The 21,059-nt window shown below is 51.6% G+C and overlaps 1 protein-coding gene across 5 annotated transcripts in view; it reads right to left on the reverse strand.

Annotated features, from left to right (window-relative positions):
* SH3PXD2B (SH3 and PX domains 2B) overlaps positions 1-18,276 on the reverse strand; it is a 77,952-nt gene extending 59,676 nt beyond the window's left edge. For 2 of the 5 annotated variants that reach the window (XM_067005566.1, XM_067005565.1), the window contains exons 1-2: positions 18,043-18,274; positions 5,467-5,547 (exon numbers count right to left, since the gene is read on the reverse strand). In XM_067005566.1, the coding sequence (XP_066861667.1) occupies positions 5,467-5,547; positions 18,043-18,114 (153 nt within the window). In that variant the 5' untranslated portion in view covers positions 18,115-18,274. Of the gene's footprint in view, positions 1-5,466; positions 5,548-14,599; positions 15,773-18,042 lie in introns of those variants that run through there. The other 3 variants (XM_067005564.1, XM_067005563.1, XM_067005568.1) reach the window with 3 other exon arrangements.
* Positions 18,277-21,059: the final 2,783 nt, after the last annotated feature.

The following is a 21,059-nucleotide window of genomic DNA, read 5'->3' on the forward strand; positions in this document are numbered from 1 at the left end:
TTCCTGACTACAGAGACATCGGTTTTGCTGTCCCCGATACAAAACTCAACAGGACCAAAAATAGCCAGGGCGGCTGCAGCCAAAAGGCAAAGTAGGCAGAGACCACAGCACAGGGCCCTGCCTGGGCAGATGGGCAGCTGACAAGGGCGTGAAACATGTTAAAGGGTCGAGTTTGGGTGTAAGGACACATCAGGAGCATGGCAAGACAACCATGGCTCTTAGTCACATGAGGACTTGAAACGACTACCACCATGGCTGATGAGCTCATAATTATGAAGTGTGGAAAAAATGTTTCTTTTTTGGGGTTTCCATAAAAAAAACACAAAACGCAAGCCAGTATCTGTTCTCTAACCAATACCATCTCTCCAGACAATGGTTTTAAGAGGAGCCTTCCAAAAGGCTTGCTGACCTCCTCCCAAGCAGTGCATGACGTGACCCAGCGGAGTGCCGCAGTCACGGCCGGCCCCTCACCTGCGGGCAGTGCTGGGAGCATCTCTGGGGCACACAAAATCCTGATCCTTGATCTTTGTCTACCAGAGAAAGCCCTTCACGTATCCGATCACCAGCTTCTGTGCCAGCAAAAAATTTCCAGCATACCTGCCAGCCTCAATTAGCGTCCAGAACACAACTGGCATCCTTGCAAGCATCAATCTTATTGCCTTTATTTCTTAGGAACAGCATCCATCTGCTCCCAATAGCTCACATCTGGCATGCCACGAGTTATGAAAGAGCCTCAATGCCGTTCGAAGGAAGTTATTCCTCCAGCCAAGAGGCTCATGCAGAACCGAGTTCAGTGTTTGTCATTACAAATTTACTACAAATCACACAGTTAGTTACCTGAGCTTTCAGATTTCAGAACTGCAGCTTCATGTAGGGTTTGGTTCTGATTTTTGTTTTGTTTTTATCTGTCAAATGTTAATATTATGTAAATTGCTGTGTGATGGAAAACATCACACAGCGGTGGAGAAATACTGAGAATGGAGAATACGGAGAAAAACAAGGAGTGGGAGTAGGAAGCTTAATATAGAGATCTACGTACACAGAGCAGCAAAAATGCTCTGGAGCATTAACCCAGTGCCCTGATTTCCTCCTGCAATGAACAGCACATAGGAGGAGAGAGGTATTAGCCTGTTCAAGCATTCCCTTCCCAATTTCACTGCCTGGCACGGTACACCAAGCCTTCTCGTGATAACCCCAGAGCAGGTCCTGCATACTTCCCAACACATGAAACACAGCATTTATATTTCCAAACAGCTGTAAGGTGAGGAAGCAGCCTCAGCCTCATGCTGGGCACACACTACTTAAATTCCAGAACAAACGTTGGTCACTGGTCACTGTATGGGAGCTGACCATCTCCTGTGCAACCAAGGGATAGCCTATGCTGCAGCCAAAAGGAGGAAAGCAAATAATTTGGCAGAAATAGGTCTTGCCCTGTTTAAAGAAGAGCGGGGTGGTGCTTGGGAAGGCTGCTGCAGCCGTTACCTCCAGAGGGAATAGCAGAGGGTGGCAGCACCCAGCACTGCCCGAGGCCATGGGGTGACTCACTGCACTGATTAGCCAGGTCTGCAAACTAAGATCTTTATTGGTGAGATATTAACTTATTTTATTACCACAAATCCATTGCTGCTTCTTTCTTTTATCCTACAACATCACACAACGATAATACTGAATTTCCATAGTTTTTCTGTCATCACGAACCTGGCAAGTCTCAGAAGTGGCAGACGGGACCTCTCCTGCAGGGCTCAGCATCTAAGGACACTTCTGCCTGCTGGCCCAAACAAAGCAGGGGCCTCCTCCTCTCATCTGCACAAACCAGTGCAGGGGACAGTGACTGAGAGGTCTTTGTGGGAAAGGGATCTTGCCCCTGTCAGTAAAGTTGCTTGATACACAGCTAGGAAAGCATTAAGGTCCCCAGGGAGCTTACAACCACTAGCAGCTTCCAACAAGAGAACTCAAAGCCTTAAACAAAACACTGATTATTTGGGGATTTTCAGGATGAATTTCACCATAGCTTTTCTCTTGCAACACAGGACAGTATTTATATACCTGCATTTGTGCCAAACTAGGACTTTTGCACACACGAGCCAGTCTCTCAGTATCAATGACAGCCAAAGGAAAGAGCTGTAGAAGTTCACAGTATTCAAACAAAAGCTGGAATGCTCCTAAGGCGATAACAGCACATACTGCAGGCAATACCGTGACCACCAAGGTGGCTTGGACATTGTGGGAAGACAAATCCTGAACAGGCGAGAGAGATGGGGGCACGGAGCAGTGGGCGTTGAGCACATCGGGGCCAGAGGGAGCATGATTTCAGTAAGGGGGACACAGCCACTCCTGCATGTCTGTGTGCAGAGGCAGGGAACAGCACCAGGTTCGCTGCAGGCTTCACCCCAGTTCAGCTGATCTGGCAGTTCCTGTTTCCAGCACCGTTCCCAACCGGCTGGGGAGGGAAGGACCCAAAACGGCCCCTTTGCCCTGCAACTGCAGTGGGAGCAGGACAGCCAGCGAGGCTGTCAGTAGTAAGTGTGTGTGTTTGACTTGGCCCTACTCCTAAAATAATTGTTTGGCCACAATGGAAGGTGACAAACGATTCAGCTGCAACCCCACTGGGGAATACCAGGAGAAAATCCCCAGCCACTCGCGCAACTGTGCTGGGACTGCTCTGAAGCACCAGCATCACGTCAGCCCCTGAGGGCAGCCCCCATCTGGTCCCACTGCCCTCACTGACCCCCCAAGAACATCATCTCCCCTCTCCTGCTTGGATCAAACGCCTTCCTCGTCCCGCTCTGCCTGGGCTTAGCAGGAGGCTCGCTGACAGCTGAGGAGGGTGCACCAACCTTCACACAAATGTGGCCAGAGCTCCTGTTGAAAAAACAAAACCCTGCTCAGCTTCTGGCAGGAGTGTGCAAAGTGCAGCCAGAATCGCTGGGAACACAGATATTAAATTAACAAATATCTCTCCCCAAACATGCATGTACCAAGATTGCTCAGAGCTGTGAGTATGAGCAAGGCTGGATGGATTTTCACTGGATAATCCAAAAGACAGTTTCTTGACACAGGGATCACCTGTGGCTCCAGTTTCCAATTCTTCCTCTAACGCATCAAAAAGATCATCAGAATTGGACACATGAAAACTATTTTTCCCCTCTTACTATGTTTTCAGAAGCAGCCGAAACCTTTTAGCCAATTACTTTTTTTTTTTTTTTTTAATAGCCAGCAGCATGAATAATTTCCAGCATGGAAAATTTCTGCCTAAAGAGCTAAAATTGGCATAGAATCATAAAACAGTCATATAATAAAGGCCTCCAGCAACTGCAACAGTCACTGCTACCAAGCCTACCTAGAGCATTTTTTTCCACTGTGCTAAGATGATCTGTTTCACTCCTCTCCTTTCAATCCAATTTCCACTGTACTGCACCACAAGTTTAAAATAAGGACACCAGGAAGCATGTGCGATAACAGGGAAGGAAGGGAAAAACCACAATTTCATTCATTCTTTCAACAGAGCCAAAAAGGAGCGGTTACTTTTTTTTTTTCTTGTTCAAGAAAATGCTGAGGGGAGCAGGGAAGGGGGATGTGCTTGGTTTGAACTCTCCCATCTGTACCACGATACTGTAAAGCAACTCTTCCTCTAGAGGTGCCCCAGGGCGTTTTGCAGACTTGTGCTTGCAGCACAGCCAGATTGTGTCTCTGTCTCCAAGCAGCCTCTGGTGACGACGACTTCCACCTAGGAGCATGCACTGCTCAAGCCAAGATGCAAGGGGAAGAAGAGAGGAAGGACAGCCACGATATCCCTGTGTGCCCTTCCCCGCGAGCATCAAGGCAGGCCACACAACAACAGGGGACGCAGCACAGCTGGAGGGAGGCACTGCTTTGGCAGACACACACCACCAAAGTTTGCCCCTCTCATGGCCAACGACGTCCCGAGCTTGGCTCCAACCTTGGAGCATCAGCGAAGAAGATGAGATGCTGCGGAGAAGGAAGAGCTGAGCTCCATTTCCTTCCAGCCCTGGCCGCAGCCCAACAGCTGTTCCCTGTTTATTTACTTTCATATTTCCTTGGTTACACAAGCAGCTGCTCGCAGCTTAACCCCTGCCTGCACAGGCAACGACCCGCGCCGCGCTGCCCACCTTGCCTTGCCCCGGCACGATGCTGCGGGTCAGGGGGAGGGCTGCTGAGGTCCTGAATGGAGCTGGGCTCTCGAAAGGGCTCAAAACATGGACATCCTCACGTCCAGGGCTCTGCAGAAGGTGCCTTGTCGGGCAGGGAACAGGGCACGCCTCGCCCGAACCCACCTGCACACCCACGCGGAGAAAGGCTTTTCAAGTTGACCTGAAGCAAACTGACCAGCTGATCCTGCTAAAGCCATCTGGATTCCCCCAGGCTTACTTTGCTATGCGGGCCCAGATGCGCTGTAATTTTAGTAGCCTATTTGTGTCAGGATGCATCCAACCCCCAGCTGTTTAAAGTGAGGCATCCTCATTCCTGGGCAAGCACAGCACCCATTGAGATAAAGCATAAGGCTGCCCACAGCTCCACATGAGCAGGGCGCTGGAGGGTGCCCAGCTCCTCTCCCAGTCCCACACGCGGGCCGGGAGGGATGTGCCAGCGAGTTTTCTGGCAGGCCCACAGATCACTTCGTGCATTTTCCTTTCTCATCTGTACAGAGCCTGTTCCAGCAGCTCAGTTTGCGTTTTGGCTCATAAAGCTCAGCCAGACCCCTTGGCTCATCTCCACAGTACAAGGAGGGGGTGGAAAACACCCTTTGCCTGCTCGCCCAGAACACCGGCTCCGGTTTTCTGCAGCCCAGCCTGTCCCAATTGCCTTTCCAGCCTCCTCTCCCTCCATTCCTCTGTCATCTTCCTCCCAGCTGCCTCCTCTACCCCACACCGGGAGGTAATTGCTAAAGCAATGCACCTCACTAGATAACAGGAGCTCCCAATTGCGTACTCCCTGAAATGCCAACCTATGGCACAGGGACCCTGGGACCTGGTGCTTCTCAGCAGCACCCCGTTTTGGTGTGCTAGCAGTTGTGAAAGGCATGGGATTAGCTCCACAGGAGTGGGATTTGGGGCAAACTGTAACACACACACACACACACAGAGTAAAAAACGACCCACCACCACCTGCACAAATTCCAGCTGTGGGAATTCAAACACAACTATGTCCCCCCTGTAACCCAGGGAGTGAGAGATGAAACTAAGACTGGGACATGCAGAAGCCCCAGGGTGTCCACACTGCATCATGAGAGACACTGGAGCTAAGAGTGCAGCTTTTGAGGTTGCTTTGTTCTTGCTTTTTCAAGGATGTCCAGTACTGCACTTAAGTTTCCCCAGATCTAAACATTTTCTGGTACATTACAAAAGGAATGCTTGCCCCTAGCATAAAACATAAACCATTCTTTGCAATTTACCATGTCTTTCAATCCTCTGAAGTCCAAAACCCAAGATGTGGAGAAATGCTTACCTGCAGGTCGAAGAACTTGCTGTACCGTCGGTAGATGACTTCTGTGGACCCATTGGACCAGGTGACTTTGATAATGTACACCTGTAGGGAGCAGAGGAAGAAATCAGATATGAGTGACAGAACAACCCACGGCACAATCCAATGGCTGCTAAACAGCTGGGCATCAACCAGGGAACTGCACAGAACGCTTCAAGCAGCACTTAAAGTAGTTTCAGCAATACTAGAAAATAAGCTTGAATTATTAAGCTCCATGCTACAACTTAGCTGTCTACAAAATGCTTATTCATAATTGTGAATTGAGACAGCTCCCTATCGCTAACTACAGGTATACAACAAACATGAAAGGGTGCTTCTACGTAAACACACAGTCTCTCCAGACAGACACGTGATGAGTTAATAACAATGCCCTGGTGATCCTACCTATGGCTGCAGCATGGTTTGAGCCCGATTTCAAACCTGCATCCTGCTATGCAGTCCCCAAGGCCAGTCTGCACCCCAGAACGGGGCTTGTGAGGAGAACTCAAACCCCGTACCATCCAAAACTCTGTTTTCCATAAGCAGCTTTGCTGTCACCTTAGGGTTTTGTTTTCTGAGAGTTGCTGGGGTGCAGATTGCCCTCCTGTTACACAAAATGCTACACAACTAATACTAGCAATTCTAGGTTATTCACAAATCACATGACCAGGCTTTTACTGGTGATGAATGAGGGGGGGGGGGGGGAAAGGAAGAAAATACCCCAGCTTTGTTAATCTTCCATGAAAGACAACAAGCAAATAACAGAATTGGGAAATTATTTAATGTCCTTGCTTGTTGTTCACAGAAACCAGAGATGACCCTTGATGAGATGCCAGCATAACTCTCAAGTGTTGCAAACCTCATCCTTCACTAATTGATAGCAGATTGGGTAAGCAGAACAAGGATATGTTCATTTTTCTTCTTACTATCATGTTCCACATATTTCCACCAGAAATTCCAGTATTAACTCACTGAAGCAGGAACAAACAGTTCAGGAGACCAGGTGAACAGACCTGGTAGAAACTTCAATCTAACATAACGAAGAGTGAAGGCTCTTAGGATGGTGATGTTCTGGTATTTAAAACACAGTCCCCTAACAGTTTCACAACGTTTCCCACAGAGACACATTTTTCCAGATGCTGGAACACGACCAACATCCCAGCCCAATATCCAAACTCAAATACCAGGAGATTTAAATGGCTAGCACAGCAGTAAACTGTTTGAGCTAACCAAACCTACTTGAATACTGTATTAAAGCTCTAATCGAAAGGCCATTCTGCTTCCCAAAGGGCTGACGCAGCACGAGCTACCAAGGTGAGGGGACTCCTAAGGAACCACAATCTCTTCCCAGTGGAACCACTTACAAGCTACGATGGAGAAGGAGGCAGCAAGATGAAGCACATGCTCACCGCTAAAATAAAAAATGCAGTAGTTTCAAGCCAGCAGTTCAATGACCACTTGTCTTAAGCCAGATGCTCAGCTCAAACACAGCTGCTGCTGCTTTGCTACCTTGCAGTAAGATGGCTGGGAACCACTACCACCACCCTCTCCCAGGCAAATTCAGAATCACCTGGCTTCACCTCCTGGGCCTTATTCAGCTAACCACAATCCTCTCTTTTCACTCAAAATATTATTTTGAACTGAAGGGCCTGCACTTTCTGCACACTAACTCAAGGAAGACAGAGGACTCCCGCAGTACACCATTTGCAGCAGCTGCGAATATCTGGATATAAAATGATACGTTACAAGAGAGGCCCTGACAACCTGTTCAGTTACTACCAGACATGGCTTGACAAGTATTTTCCACTGGATCAGGCCAATACTTGTTTAAGCACATGCTCCTAGACCTCGACAGGTGAGAGACAACTTGGCTGACCTTAGTCTGCAATGAGAACAGGCTAAGTTGCATGACGTGGCCTCAAATTCCTGAGAGCATCTGTACAGGTACCACCACTTACTGACACAAAGAAGTCACCTAGCCCAGCTGAACTCGAGCCTTGCACCTACTGCTTACATTTCGTGGATCATACCACCAGCAAGCCAAGCGTTAACTTCATGCTAAGCAACCATCCCAGCTGCCTTTACCCTCACCCCAGGACTTGCGGGCAGGCCAGCATGAGCTCATTTTGGTTGGAAGCTCAGCTGATATCCCAGCTTTCTTACCAGTCCGCAGCATTTCATGGGGTTATATCACTGCTGGCTGCCTGCCTGGAGAACGCCTTCCACTGGGGCAGGAGGAAGAGCCAACTTTTCTTCATTGTTTATTCCTATTCTGCCTTTATTTGGAGTCAACAGTTTATTAGACTGGGATTTTAATCAGGATGTGGATTTGCTCAAGCCAGAATGAATTCAATGCTCAGAAGGGTAATAAAGCCATGAGATTTGAGGGCACACCATGCTTTATTATACCCTTTGTAACTGAGGGAAGGAGACCTTCTCCCAGCTGATGAGCTCACTCCTGTTTTGCTAGAAGGCAGATCTCCCTGGGGTCAGGATAATGGTTTCTTGCTCATCCCATTTAAATAGACGACAGGTCTCTGGGGATATCTCCTCATCTATCTGTGAAAAGCTGAAGAGATAGGAAACCCCGCAGAACAGGGAGATCCTCAACATCCATAAAAATACTGTCTTCATGAAGCTGATTCCCTCTCTACTTGTGAGCATCCCTTGTCCTTGACTCCAGTGGCCCCATCCCACCAAGGTACTCTAGGCCAAAAATACCACAGCTCTTTGATAATTCCCCGAGGGATGAAAAAAGAGACATCAGAAAGCAAAACTCAGGTGTTCATTAATTAACACGGAAGCTGCAGATTTTGAAAGGGATAAATAGTACAGTTGGCCACCCTATGATGTTTTCACAGCCCCAACAAACTCAGTTTAGCCCTGGTAATCACAGGGACTGCACCGAGCAGCTCGCTCCTGCAGAGGCGGCTCTGAGGAGGGGCTTTATCCAAGGCTGGCTGTGTGGGTGAGGGCATGTGGAAACTTATTTCACGGGGCTTCTCCAGCTTCAAGCGAGCACTGCTGGAAGGGGGGAGCCACAGGCCAGGCCCCACAGCTCCTGGAGGGGTGGGGAGGGCCCAGCAGATGGCAGGGAGGCAGCGGGCGGCCGGGTCCAGGAGGGGGCTGCAGCCCCATCACGTGGGCCGGGCCCATGGCCAAAACCAACAGGCGAAGCTATCTAAATATTTACAGGCTCACCCAGGCCAGCGGTGGTTTCTGCATGGTGGAGGGGATCTAGCTGACTCTGTGAAACCCAGGAACCGATAGCTGCCCTCACTCCAGAAAGGAAACCTCGCTCTCCCCACCCCGAGGGTCCCCACCCCTTGCCCTGCTCCAAACCACGCTGCCCCATGCCCATCACATCAAACCAGGCTCGACGGCTGAAGGCACCCTCAGCCACACTGAGCTTTGGGACAGGCAGTAATCACCAGGACTGAAACCTCCCCAGCTTAACTGCAGCCATAGGTCATGGCAGCACGGCTGAAACTCATGCTCCTGCTTCCGAAATTGCTGAAATGCAATTCATGGTGTTTGGCCCACTAGTGCACAGTACAAAGGAGGGGTACAAAGTTTTCAGTGCTACTCACGTGCCACATCCTTAAAAACCTGAGCACAAGGCCTTCCCCGCAAGCCTGAGCCTCAGGGCAGGGGGAATACTCAACCAGAGACACCGTCACAGGTGGCCACCACCAAAACAAGGGAACGAGGTCTCCCCCGTTCCTCCACAGGGCTCCCCTTGGGCAGTGGGGAGACCAGAGGCCACTGGGACATGTTAGAGGTGCAGGTGGGGCTTGTTCAGCGCTGGTGGGGAGAAGCACTTCACAGTAATGCAAAGAACACCATGTGCTCCCGTCCCTTGGAGGGATGGAGTGGAACAAATCCTTCACAGAAAATGGAAACCAACAGATGCGAAAGGCTGAACTCTGACAGACACAGCAGTGTTTTGGCTCCCTAGACTTCCTGCAAAGCTCTACATTACAAGCAATTGGCCGTATACCAACTGTTTAAAAATTACTGATCAAGGAGTTTACCATCAGGCTCCCCATCTTCTAAGATTCTCCTTGGTCATGTTCGAAACCAAGTACCCTAAACAGGAATATAAAGATGGAAAAAAAAATACTAAAATAAAATACTGTAGCTTTCCCAGTCCATCGCCCTTATTCACCAGCTTGGTCCCTGCTGTCTCTTCCATGGCCTGGTGTGCAGCGCAGCCCTCCTGCTGCTCCAGCGTTCCTGGAGACGCAGTTCAGAGGGAGACCGAGCCAGTGGAAAGTGGGACTGAAACCCTTCGTACTGGAACTGTCAGAAGTGACAGGTTGCTAAAAGCAATGCAAATGGCACCCGGCCAACCGTAACAGAGCTGTCAACAAAAGCTGCCAGTCAGCCATCATGGCAGCAAGGACTCTGGCAGCCGTGGGGGAAATGTGCTGGCAGCTGGCGAATGCTTCCCTGGCTCCGCGAGGGAGACCTGTGCTCCCCATGGAGTGGGCTGGGACATCCCTCCTGGGAAGGAGGGCCATAAGAGCCAGCATGGCAGGCACCAAGGAGGCTCCTCCGCTCACCCAGATGCTGGGCACCACCTAGAGAGGCCATGCAAGAGAGCTCACGTGCAAACCCACAGTGGTCAGAGGCCCAATGGCCGGGAACTGGGAGAAAGGGGAGGAGAAGCCACTGGAAATTATCTCTATCTGAAAGGCAACCCAGAGATTTTTATTTTTTCTTATTTTAAATAAATGGAGCAGCATGCCTGAGCCCTGGGAGCTGCCAGACCTGGGAGTGCTCTTCCTGAGACTGATAAGAGTCTCGGTGCTGCAGATAACAGCGGCTTCTGGTGACTTCCACAGCGAAAAGTGGCTGAGGACTCTGAAGGCCTTCGCAGGCCCTCAGTTTTACGCTTCTCCAGGAGGCATGTTGTTACATAAAACCATGGCTACAGAGCACAGATGGTTCAATGGGCTGACTTGAAGCAATGGGATTAAGAACAGATACAAAAAATAAAAATAGTTCCCCATTCTTGAAACGCAAGGCCATATGACCTTCCAGAATAATCACGTCTGGACTCCCTACGTAAACACACTAAGGACATGCACAGAGCACAACCAGGAATCTGCCTGGACTGCTCGAATTTGGGGAAGAAGGCAGACCGCAGCTGCAGGAAAGCCCAGAGCTGCGGCTGCAGCCTCTCTCCTCCCACAGCTTCTCCAACGAGACTTGGAAAATGTCCCGGCTGTGGGGGTACACGTACTGCTCTGGGGAGAGGGCAGGCGCTGTGAGCTCTCTCCAGTCCGTGAGCTCTCTGAGGGCACCCCAGTCCACAAGGAGGCTGCAAGCCCACCCAACACAGCTCAGCCCCATCCTGCCACATCAGCTTGAGCCCAAGGGCAGCGCACCCACACCCGCACAGCACTGCCAGACAAAACTCTTTCTGCAGGCCACCCCAGCACACTGCCGCAGGCTGGCTGGCAGCAGCCCCCACCGAGCTCCCATGTCTCTGAAACAACCCCGTGCCCATAGAGAAGGCAGGAGTGCCCGAGAAGGGAGAACACGGCTACAAGGGATTCTCCTCCTGCTCACGTGGCAGGAGAAAGCCCTCTCTGGCAGCAGGCAGGCTGGAGTCTCAGCCACTGGGGGATCTGGGGCAGCATCCCGCTGGCTCCCCTGCATACTCCAAGGCTTTCCAGGTTCAATGCCAGCCAGATGCACACGAAGAGCAGCAGATGAGAAAGCACTGTTGCTATCACCTACAAAGACACTTCCACAGGGGTCCAGAACACCCATCTCTACCCACCCGTCATTGACAAGCATCAGTGTCTGTCCACAAAGGTTCAGCAGAGCTCCGAGGGCACAGTCAGACATAACAGCCTCCAGCAGACAGAGCTGTCTGCAGAGCTGTTTCAAATGGGTTTGAGTCTGTGTGGTCCTGGGCCCAGAGAGACTACGTACAATAAACCTCTCTGTGGAAAACTCCACAGATTTAAAGCATCTTTCGCCAGCAGAGGGGAAAAAGCATCAGTCTCTTTATTCCACATGCCCTCTCTCACACCCCGAGACACAGGGAAACAATGAGAGAGCCTGGGGAGCCGACAGCCCCAGCCACGAGAAAGGAGCACCGAGAAATTCAAAGGGGCAGAGAAACCAAAGCAGCTGAGGGAACGAACCAAAACAGAGCAGGGTTTAATATAGAAAAGGGAGTGGGAAATTGTAAGAGGAAAAGAGAAAAAAAAAAAAAGAGGGAGGTGGCTGGAAACAAAGAAAGTTCTTGGCGGCGAGCTGCTGTGCTTGGCCCTTCTCCATCAGCCTTCTCTGCAGCAGGAGCACAGGGCTGCCGAGGGGAGCAGGGGCTCTGGTGCCGCACGACACCATAACTTGGAGCAAGAGGGACAGCAAGCCCCAGCTCCATCCTTAGAGACCGTGCCAGCCCTGCTCTGAGGACAGGAAAAGCCAGAAGGGCCGTACTGTTTCAGATGGCACCAAGAACGCCACAGAGAAGCAACAGATGTGGGACATTTTGGATGCTGCTGTGATTTCTCTAGTTTAGCAGAGGAAGGGGGAAGAAGCAGCAAGACAGATTGCAGGGAGGAGGTGGGTAACGGGGATACAGGTGGCACAAGGACGGGAACATCCTCACCGTCACGTCAAATAACCAAAGCCCACGTGCCCAGGAGCTGCTCAACTACAAGCCAACCACATCCCCCAGCTCTGACTCAACCCTTCTTCCACTGTACCCTCCTTACAACTCCAGTGAGCAACAGATCATCCTGTCCTGCTGCTGCAAAGCTGTGCACAAGTGTGTGGTCACGCAGGTCACAGGGACCCCAAGGACAAACCCACCAAGCCTTGCTCAGCTATGGCGCAGGCTCCTCTCACCAAACATACACACCGGCTTGTTTGCCATGAGTCATGCTGAAGGTCAAACATGGATGCTTTTGTTTCCTATTTCCCACTGCTACGCGAAAGGGCCGGAAAACAGATATACCCTCCAAAGCAAAGCTGTGAGGGACCAAGGTCACCAGACCCCTGAGCAGGCAGCGCAATGGCCCTGACGCTGAAGTTCACTGCTGGGATTGCATATGAGCACCAGCTTTCCAGTCTGCAGGCAGAGCCTCAGCAGACGCTTACCAGGCAGGATTTGGTCCTTCCACTGACCTGTGACATTCAAGGTTTTCACCAGCATTAGGTAACGCAAATAGGGAAGAAAAACAAAGGAGAGTTTGCATTTGATTGTTGGTTTCACCCACAAAGCCAAAAGCGCTCCCTGAAGCCTCAACTCTCTTGAGGAGCAAGAAGTGGGAAGGATTGATCAGATCTCTAACACTGCACAACAGACACAAGGATGGATCCTAATTTCACCCCATCTACAGCTCCAGGCACCCTGCCTTTGGCCTGCCACAAGCAGGAGAGCATCAGGCAGCTGACAGGAAAAAGGACGAGATACAGCAGAACCACAGGACACAGCAGCAAAACAATACTGAGGAGGCTAAGAGCACTCAAACTTTCAGGGCCAAAGGCCAGATGCTCAGAAACTCTGCTGCAGCAGAGACTCCAACATCACGGGTTCAGCCTTGCTTTATATGGTCTAGTTTCACTTTTCCCCTCTTTAACTCCTCACTTAGTTAACAGCCGCTGGATGGATTTCACTCTATTCATTTTAACCTCCTGCTTCCTCTGTCTCAGTGCACCCAGCTCCTCCGGTTCCCCACAGGACATTCCAGCCATGCCGGGAGCACGGTCACCCTCCGCAAAGAGCATCACACTGGGGAGAGTCATCCCCCGAAGTCCTTTTTAAGCCAAACAACCGGTGTGATTCACAACAGAAAAAATAAGGCAGCTGTACGTGGTAACGTGGGGCCAGGTCCCCTCAGACCTGTGTTCCAATGGACCACGTCAGGACTGGGCAACTCTGGCAAGCCATGGGACAAGTCGTTCAGAAGGCATCTCCTGCTCTATACATATAAGGCACTGAGGGACGACTGAATCTGTAGATCTGCAATCTTCTTTCCCTTGCCAGTGGAGCATTCTTCTCCGAATACTGAATAATCAATTCCAGATAAGCAGTAGGGTTGGGCTGCGTGATGAATCAAACCACAAATAGTCTCATGACTACAAGGCACAGGAGCAGAGAAGATACCTACTAACACTTTATAAATTCACAATTAAAAATAACAACACATTAATTTTTTGAATGTGGTTTTAATCAAACTTGTTTTAAAATATCTATAGACTCTATAACCTAGACACCAAATTCCAACACCCACAGTTAATTACTTTTACAAGGCAGCTGCAGATACAAATGAGGCAGTTAAATATGCGTGGATATTCACCTTGTTTAAAGTTTGCAATCTTGTTAACTGAGCTTGTAAAATAAATGTATGCTGTACACTTTGTTTAAATTTTCCTTTTTCAAAGTGATATTTGCGTGCATTGAGGCTGGGAAAGGAAGTCCCTGCAAGAGCATAGTCCAGGTTTTCCAATAACCTAGCAAAAACATACTGCATGCTGCTCTTTTTTCCCCCCCGTCAGACATATATATAATTTTGTTCTGTACTCTTGAGTAAACATTTAAAAACTACATGAGTTATGGAAGTATTCTTAGTGGACAGGATCATAGCAATGAAGGTGCAATTCAATGGCATGGTTATTAACACATAGAACAAAACGCACAAGCTGCAGCTGTATTACAAAGAAAGCTCCTAAAGCTTCCTTAAGGGCAAGAAAACAACTAAGATCTAGATTTAGTAAGCAAAAGCTGTATTTTTGAGACTTCTACTAGGAATAACAAACACAAAGCTATAAAAAGATCCTGCATGAAGTCCTTTAAAGGAAAATTTAGTCTGTTTCAACTACGGTTTTGTTTTGGGTCTTTTCTGAATAAACATCCATTTATCAGAATTTGAGACTTGGCCAGACAATAGAAATGACAGTCTGCTACTCTGTCGCCCAGAATGATTATTTTTAAACTTTGCTTTTGGATTTTGTCTTTTCAAATGAATTTAATTTGCAATACGGTCCTGGAGCCCTCGCTGCCAGTGTCCCTGAGCACTAGACCTCCGGGACATGAGCTGTAATCACTTGAAATGTGATTGCATGGGAAATGTCACCGCAGGGTGACCCTCACCCTCTGCCTGATGGGAGGGAGTCTTTCTTCTTCACTCCGATGGTCCCAAGCTGTTCTCCTGACAGAGCCCGAGCAGCACATCCAGCAACTCGCACCTGCCAAAAAATCATTTCTCCAGCTGCCCTTTCCATAAAAATATTATTTTAATATATCAATAAAAAAGCTTAAATATACAAATAGCACAATTTAAAGACCAGGGTTAGGAGGTCAGGAGAGAAGGTGCAACAACAATACACCGAAAAAGGGTTTCACAGCTAGAAGAGCAAACTCGAGGCTCCTATCACTTGGAGCAAGAATCTAGGTTTTCCTTCCCCTCCTAGCCCTTCTCCTTGTACAATCTGAGTTGGTTTGACAAGAACAGGAGGCAGACGTGTTGGCCTCACACCATGCCAACACTACAGCAGTAAAAACCTTCCAGGAGTACAAGGCTAGCTGCAGGGACAAAAGGAGCGAGACAGCAGCACTGTCTCTCTTCCACCGGGAAAATGCACAAACAGATGCACTTGACTGGCAAGGTGCACAAGAACACTGGGCAGCATTAGGGTCCCCAGTTAAATCCTGGCACAGCACACGTTAAAGCTAGCGTTTGGGTACCCCCACCCACCGGTATGCATCTCGTGGGGTCCTTATCCTCGTGCAGGGCAGAGCCCTGCATCAGGGAGCGATGCTGCTCCTGGCTCTGCCTCCGTCTGAGCAACCCCTGGCCTCTTCCAGCCAGAAAAGCAGCATCAGCCAGCTGGGAATGGGCCACGAAGGGTTAGGAAAGGATGGAAACACAGAGGCCCTGTGCAGCTTCTGTCCCTGGAAACTGTTACATGTGACATTTCTCGCAGGGCTGCGAAACTCGGAGGCGTTTGAGGGTGAAAGGCCGAGGCAGGGATGGAGGGTGAGCTGTGCTTATGGACGAGCAGCACCGGGAAACACAGGGAGAAACGCTACTGCCCAGCACCGAAATGGCATTTGATCACTTTTTGATAAGACAGGCAAATACTTCAAAACCACCCCCTCCCCCAGCTTAGGAAATGCGTCTCCTGCTTCACATCAGAGCTTGCAAAAGCACAAGTTTTTGTCTCGGTTGCACAACGCTCTCTGTATCGATTACCGAGGTGATGGGTGAACCCTGCCAGCCCAAACAGAGCTGGCCTCTTCAAAATCACCCCACCGCAGGAATAAACAAGGACTCTGAAACGCTGGTTTGCTATCACTTCTCTGGGAAAGTGGAATGTCACGGTTTTTTGCTGTGGCCTCACGCAGCCGACACAACTGCACCTTTGTCCAGCACAAAAGAAAAGCCTCACGGATGCAGAGCGGAGGCCAGACCCGAGCGTTACAGGTCAGCCGCGGGTCGGGCAGAGCAGAGGCAGCGGGAGGAAAAGCCACAGGGCTCCCCGCAAGCTGCTGCCTCCAGGGATGGCAGAGAGCACATTTATTTCGGAGAGCAGAAGCGAGCGAGCAAAGGTTTAGCACACAGACTTCGTGGTTGACTTCGCTTTGCTGTTTGCCAACAGATACAGTCTAAAGTGAGATGACTCAGCCGGGATTTGCTGCCCCTCCTCTGCCTCTCTTCGCAGAGGAAGGGGAGAGAAAAAAAAAAAAAAGGTTTTGATTCCATATAATTAACTGGCTTTGTGGATCTGCCTCGTTCCTATCGATCCCCTCCAGCGAGGCGAGCGCTCCCGTTTACTCCAGCACTGCTGCAGGGAGGCCGCTGCCTGCCCCTCCCCGGGCTCAGCCCGCCCTGGCTCGCATGGCCGAGTTTGGGTCCAAGACAAGTACAGGGAAAGATTAGAGGCAGAGGACTCGAGCCGCAAGTGGAGAAGGGAGCGGGCAGCCAAGCAGCCGAGCTGCACAGCTGACTGTCATGAGCTCTGTGCAGACGCTTCTCCGCCGTCTCCTCTGCACGCTCAGGATCCGGCCGCGGGAGCTGCCGCCCCGCTGCACCCACCCAGCGGTACGTCTTCATAAACACTGCTGTCCCCATTTTCCAGCCCAATAGGATTATTTGTGCTATGCCCAACTCCACCCGCCTCCCCGCTGCGGAGCTGTGCGGGAACCCTGGCAGGCGAGCAGGGATGGTGCCCAAACGGGACGGTGCCCAGCCCGTGGGTTGCATTTCCCAGCAGTGGGGACTCGGATCTGGAGGGACAGCAGGAGCCCAAGGGCTGTGAGGTGCCCTCAGCCCCTGCAAAGTACAAAAAGGTCCAGAAGAGAAAAGGGAGGAGCAGCCCCAGGCAACCCCAGCACACCCGTTACGGGACCTGAGGGCGAAGCAACAGATCTGCCAAGACAAACACAAGCACACGCAACTCATCAAACCTCCTCACGTACGTGTTCCTCCGGACCTGATGCACAGCCCAGCTAGGGTGAGTAAGGCTGGGGTGGACAGAGCAGGAAGGGGGCACATCTGGAGCTGGGGCCAGGCTCGGCCAGACGCTGATAAAACCACAGACAAGGCAGGAGAGGAGGAAGGGGCGATAAGGGGTTGGGTGGTGGCCACCACATCACAGAGCTAAGGCGCTTCTCTGGGTGCAAAGAGGGGACATCGGCCCTGTTTACCCTCTCCTCAATCCTGGCTACAGCCAGCTTGTTCTTTCGCTTTCCTCTGACTGTTGCTGACCACCACAAGCCAGCTGGGGGGACCCAAAAAAAAAAACCCTGATCTGCACAGAGCTCAGGCTGCCTGGCTGTGCTGACACGAGGCACTCCAGCCGAGCGCATAGCCCGTCCTTGTAACCCAAATGCAACACGAGCAGTGTGTCACTGGGTCACCCCGGTCTAAGGCGAACGGGGCGGGGAGAACATTTTGGTCTTTGTTTTACAGTTGCTGCCAAGATTCACCCACAAGGTCTCCATGGATGCCTGGAAGCGCACCAAAGTCTAAATAACAACAACAATAATAATAAAAAACTCGAGAAAAAGACAGCCCCGCAGCTGCTGGGAAGATGCCCTGGAGTGTGCAGGAATGTGCTCCCCAGGACAGCGGGGCAGCATGGGTGCAGCGGGCACGGAGCCATCTCGGCGGGGGACAGCGGCACCGTCCCAGGTGCAGGAGGATGGAAACGGGGGGGGGGTCCTTGTGCAGGGACCCCGCAGCCAAGAGGTTCCTGACTCCCCCCCACAAACGCTGCCCCTCACCAAGGCAGAGACACTTCCCGGGGGTGACTCCAGGGGTGCAGGCTGCCCTAGCAGCCCCAGTCCCGGCAGCACCCCCTGACACGTCCCTACCCACGTTCTCCCCCCACTTTGCCCGGGTGGGGAACGGGTCCCGGTACCGGGACAGCCCCAGCAGCGCTGCCCCCTCCTCCTCCTCCTCCTCCTCCTCTTCCTCCCACCGTCCCGGAGCAACCCGGGGACCGGCAGCGCCCGCCCTTTGTTTGCCCAGGGCCGGGCCGGGTGCGCCCCGAGCCGTGCCGAGCCGTGCCGAGCCGAGCCGTGCCACTCACATAGTGCTTGTTGGGGATGCGCCTCTTCTGCACGTCCAGCACCTTCACCTCCGCGATGCTCCTCCTGGGCATGCCTCTGCCCCTCGCAGCCCGGCGCCAGGGGCCCGGCGGGGAGCGGTGGCGCTGGGGGAGGCACAGGCGCACGCAGCCGGGACCGGAGCTCGCAGCCGAGCCGAGCCGTGCCGTGCCGAGCCGTGCCGAGCCGAGCCCAGCCACCCGCCCGCTGCCGGAGGCGGGAGGCGGCCCCAGCCCGCCCCGACCTATCCCAGCCGGCGGGGCGGCCCTACAAGCGCCCGCTTAAAGGGGCGAGCGTGTCCGCCGGCCCCACGCGTGTCCGGCTCCTCCACGCGTGTCCGCCCCGCTAAGGGTGCAGCTGGCACGGGGGGGCACCCGGCCGGCTTCTGCCTGCCCGCCCCACGCCGTCCCCTGCCCCCAAATCAGGGGGGAAAAAAAAAAAAAAAGGAAAAAGCTGGCGTGGGTGCGACACGGGAGAAGCGCAGGGATGCGGCGGCATCGGCCGCTCCGGGCTTTTCGCTGTAAGTCACCAAGGTCAGCGGCCTGCTGCTCAACGGCTCCCAGCGTCCAGCGCTGGGAAGCAGAAGCCGTGGCAGCCCACAGGCGGTGCTTTTCCTAATAACACGTGTGGAAAAAGGAGTGTGAGGCAGCGCAAGTCCTCTGCGGCTGCCCTCTTTCTTTCCCCTTCTGCTCTTTTTTGAAAAGAGCAACCCGAGATGATGTCAAAGCACGAGAGTCAGTCCAGCGCTGGTCAGGGGCAACTTAGCCGTTTCTCCAGGAGGGCATGGCTTCTTTGGCCTTATCTGCTGCTGTTTGCCTTCGTAGGAAGCTGCAGAGGGTAGAAGAGGGTCCAGGCTGACGCCTCCTGCCTGACATGGGGGACCCGTGTCTGGGCTCCACACCCAGGGTTTGATCCTTGACCCTGCTCTTGTCCCGTAAGAACTGCCCCCAAGGATTTGCTGACGTGGTTTCCAACAGCATCAGCCCTAAGGCATTTGGGGAATGAATTGAGTAGAAAATAGAGGCTTTGTTGGCTGTGGGTATGATCGGGTCACCAGAACGGCCTTACCCAGGACAACCTCTGTACCCTCTGAAGCTGGGAGCTGAGCCACTGCACCCCACTTCTCACTCTCAGCCCACTCCATCAGGCCATGCCCTTGGAACAGTGGAGAAGACAACGCAGCGACCTGGTGCTTCTCTGCACCAGCACCACCCTTGGCCTGCTTCTTCCCAGCAGCTTCTCAACACGTGGCATAACCACAGCCCTCTTCCCTGTTGGGCTTTTAATTACATTATAAAGTTACCCAAGACTCATGCTGGCAGGTCATTAGCTTTCATATGAATTTAATTTAATCATAAACAACTCATCTTACTCCTTGGCAGCTCCTTAAATGTGGCCCTTTTTTTTTTTTTTTAATGCTGTTAGCTTTGCTCGCGCCACCATGAAGAATCGGGGAGGTGCAGGCAGGTTGCCAGGGATTTATCACCCCCCTTGCCCTCCCAGAGCTCTCATCTTCATCCTCTTTCCCCTCAGTTGAGCGCAAGACTTCTGTGCCCCTGCAGAGGAGGTGGTTACAAGAAGGATGCTAGACTGTGCGAAGGGGAAACTTCACCACTGGCACCTGCTGGCATGCCCGACTGCCACCACGGGGTACAGAAGGATCAGTTGTACATTGCTCCCCTCCCTGAGTGCTACTTAAGAGTCAAAGCCTGGGGAAGCACCAGGGCAGACAACATGTGGCAGGACTGTAGCTTTTCATCACTTGGGTGGCATTTTGCAGGCACAAGCAGCTAGAGTTGTACTGGGTTTAAAGCCCTGCTAGATGGGCAAATAAATAATCTAAAGGATGACCAGAAAATCATTGAAAGAAGCTGTGTATAATGTTGGTAAGAGAAGAAACTAATAACAAGGAGATGAGGAACACTGGAGAAAGTGGGAGTAAGAGAGGAATTAAATAATTACTGGTCTTTATGTGCTTAGAAGAGAAACAGGGAGCTGCTGATGGCACTGCAGCTGAGCCGGGTGGAGGAGGATGTAACCTGAAGAGCTCAGGACTGAAAGGCTGGGCAAGGTGATCACGGGGAAACAGCAGGAGGTGACTGGACATGAAAAAACACACACACAAAAGAAGCACAGAAACCTGCTAAACAATGCAATGGATGTTAAACTGCAAGGTGATGGGAATTGAGTGAGACAATTGAGTTACAAATGCTACAGCTGCCATCCCTCCTGCTTCAGGTGCTGGTTTGTTCTGTTTAGCAGTGACTGCTGGATGCCGGGCATCTGCAGGGAAGGTGCTCGGGCTGCTGGTCATCTGTATGCATAGCTGCTCTCATGCATTCTGGTAATTTGGTTTTACAGAGTGCACAGACTGACCCTACATCCCTCGTGCTCTGAAAACAACATAGCCAGGCTGATCGTTTTGCTGCCCGGTCCATCTGTACATCAACACAGAGTCATCTAGACCCCTTGGACTCACAACCATGAACCCTAGGATCAGTCTGTGCTTGCCCAGGAATGTCAGTGAATGTAAACACCAGTATAAAACCACACGTGCAATGAGTTCTTAGTTCCTGCTGCTTTCCTCATCAGGAAACGGCCGGTTGGCAAAAAATAGTCAGAATTAAAGAGAGAAAAAAAAAAGCTGGAAAGAGCAAATAGAGAACATGATAACAAGTCCCTGCAGCCCACAGGGACACAGTCAGGCTTTGTCTGGGGAAGCTCTGCTCTCACTTCCCCTTTCTCAAAACCTACTGGCATCCTCTTGCTGATAAATCCAGTCCCCAAATGCCACAAGATCCACCTGTGGAGATATATGAGACTGAAAGCAAAAAGGAGAAGGTGTGAATGAGCTGTCATGGCATCTTGGACCCACCTGCTCCAGGGCCCAGACCCTGGTTTCCTGCCTTCACCCTCCCAGCTCCTTTCTGGGCACTGCTGTGGGTGCAGCAACATGCTGCTGGTCTGTCGGGCCATTTCTTTACATCTGGGATAAATCACA

Source organism: Anser cygnoides, chromosome 14 (genome assembly GCF_040182565.1).
Source record: "Anser cygnoides isolate HZ-2024a breed goose chromosome 14, Taihu_goose_T2T_genome, whole genome shotgun sequence".
Classification (NCBI taxonomy): domain Eukaryota; kingdom Metazoa; phylum Chordata; class Aves; order Anseriformes; family Anatidae; genus Anser; species Anser cygnoides.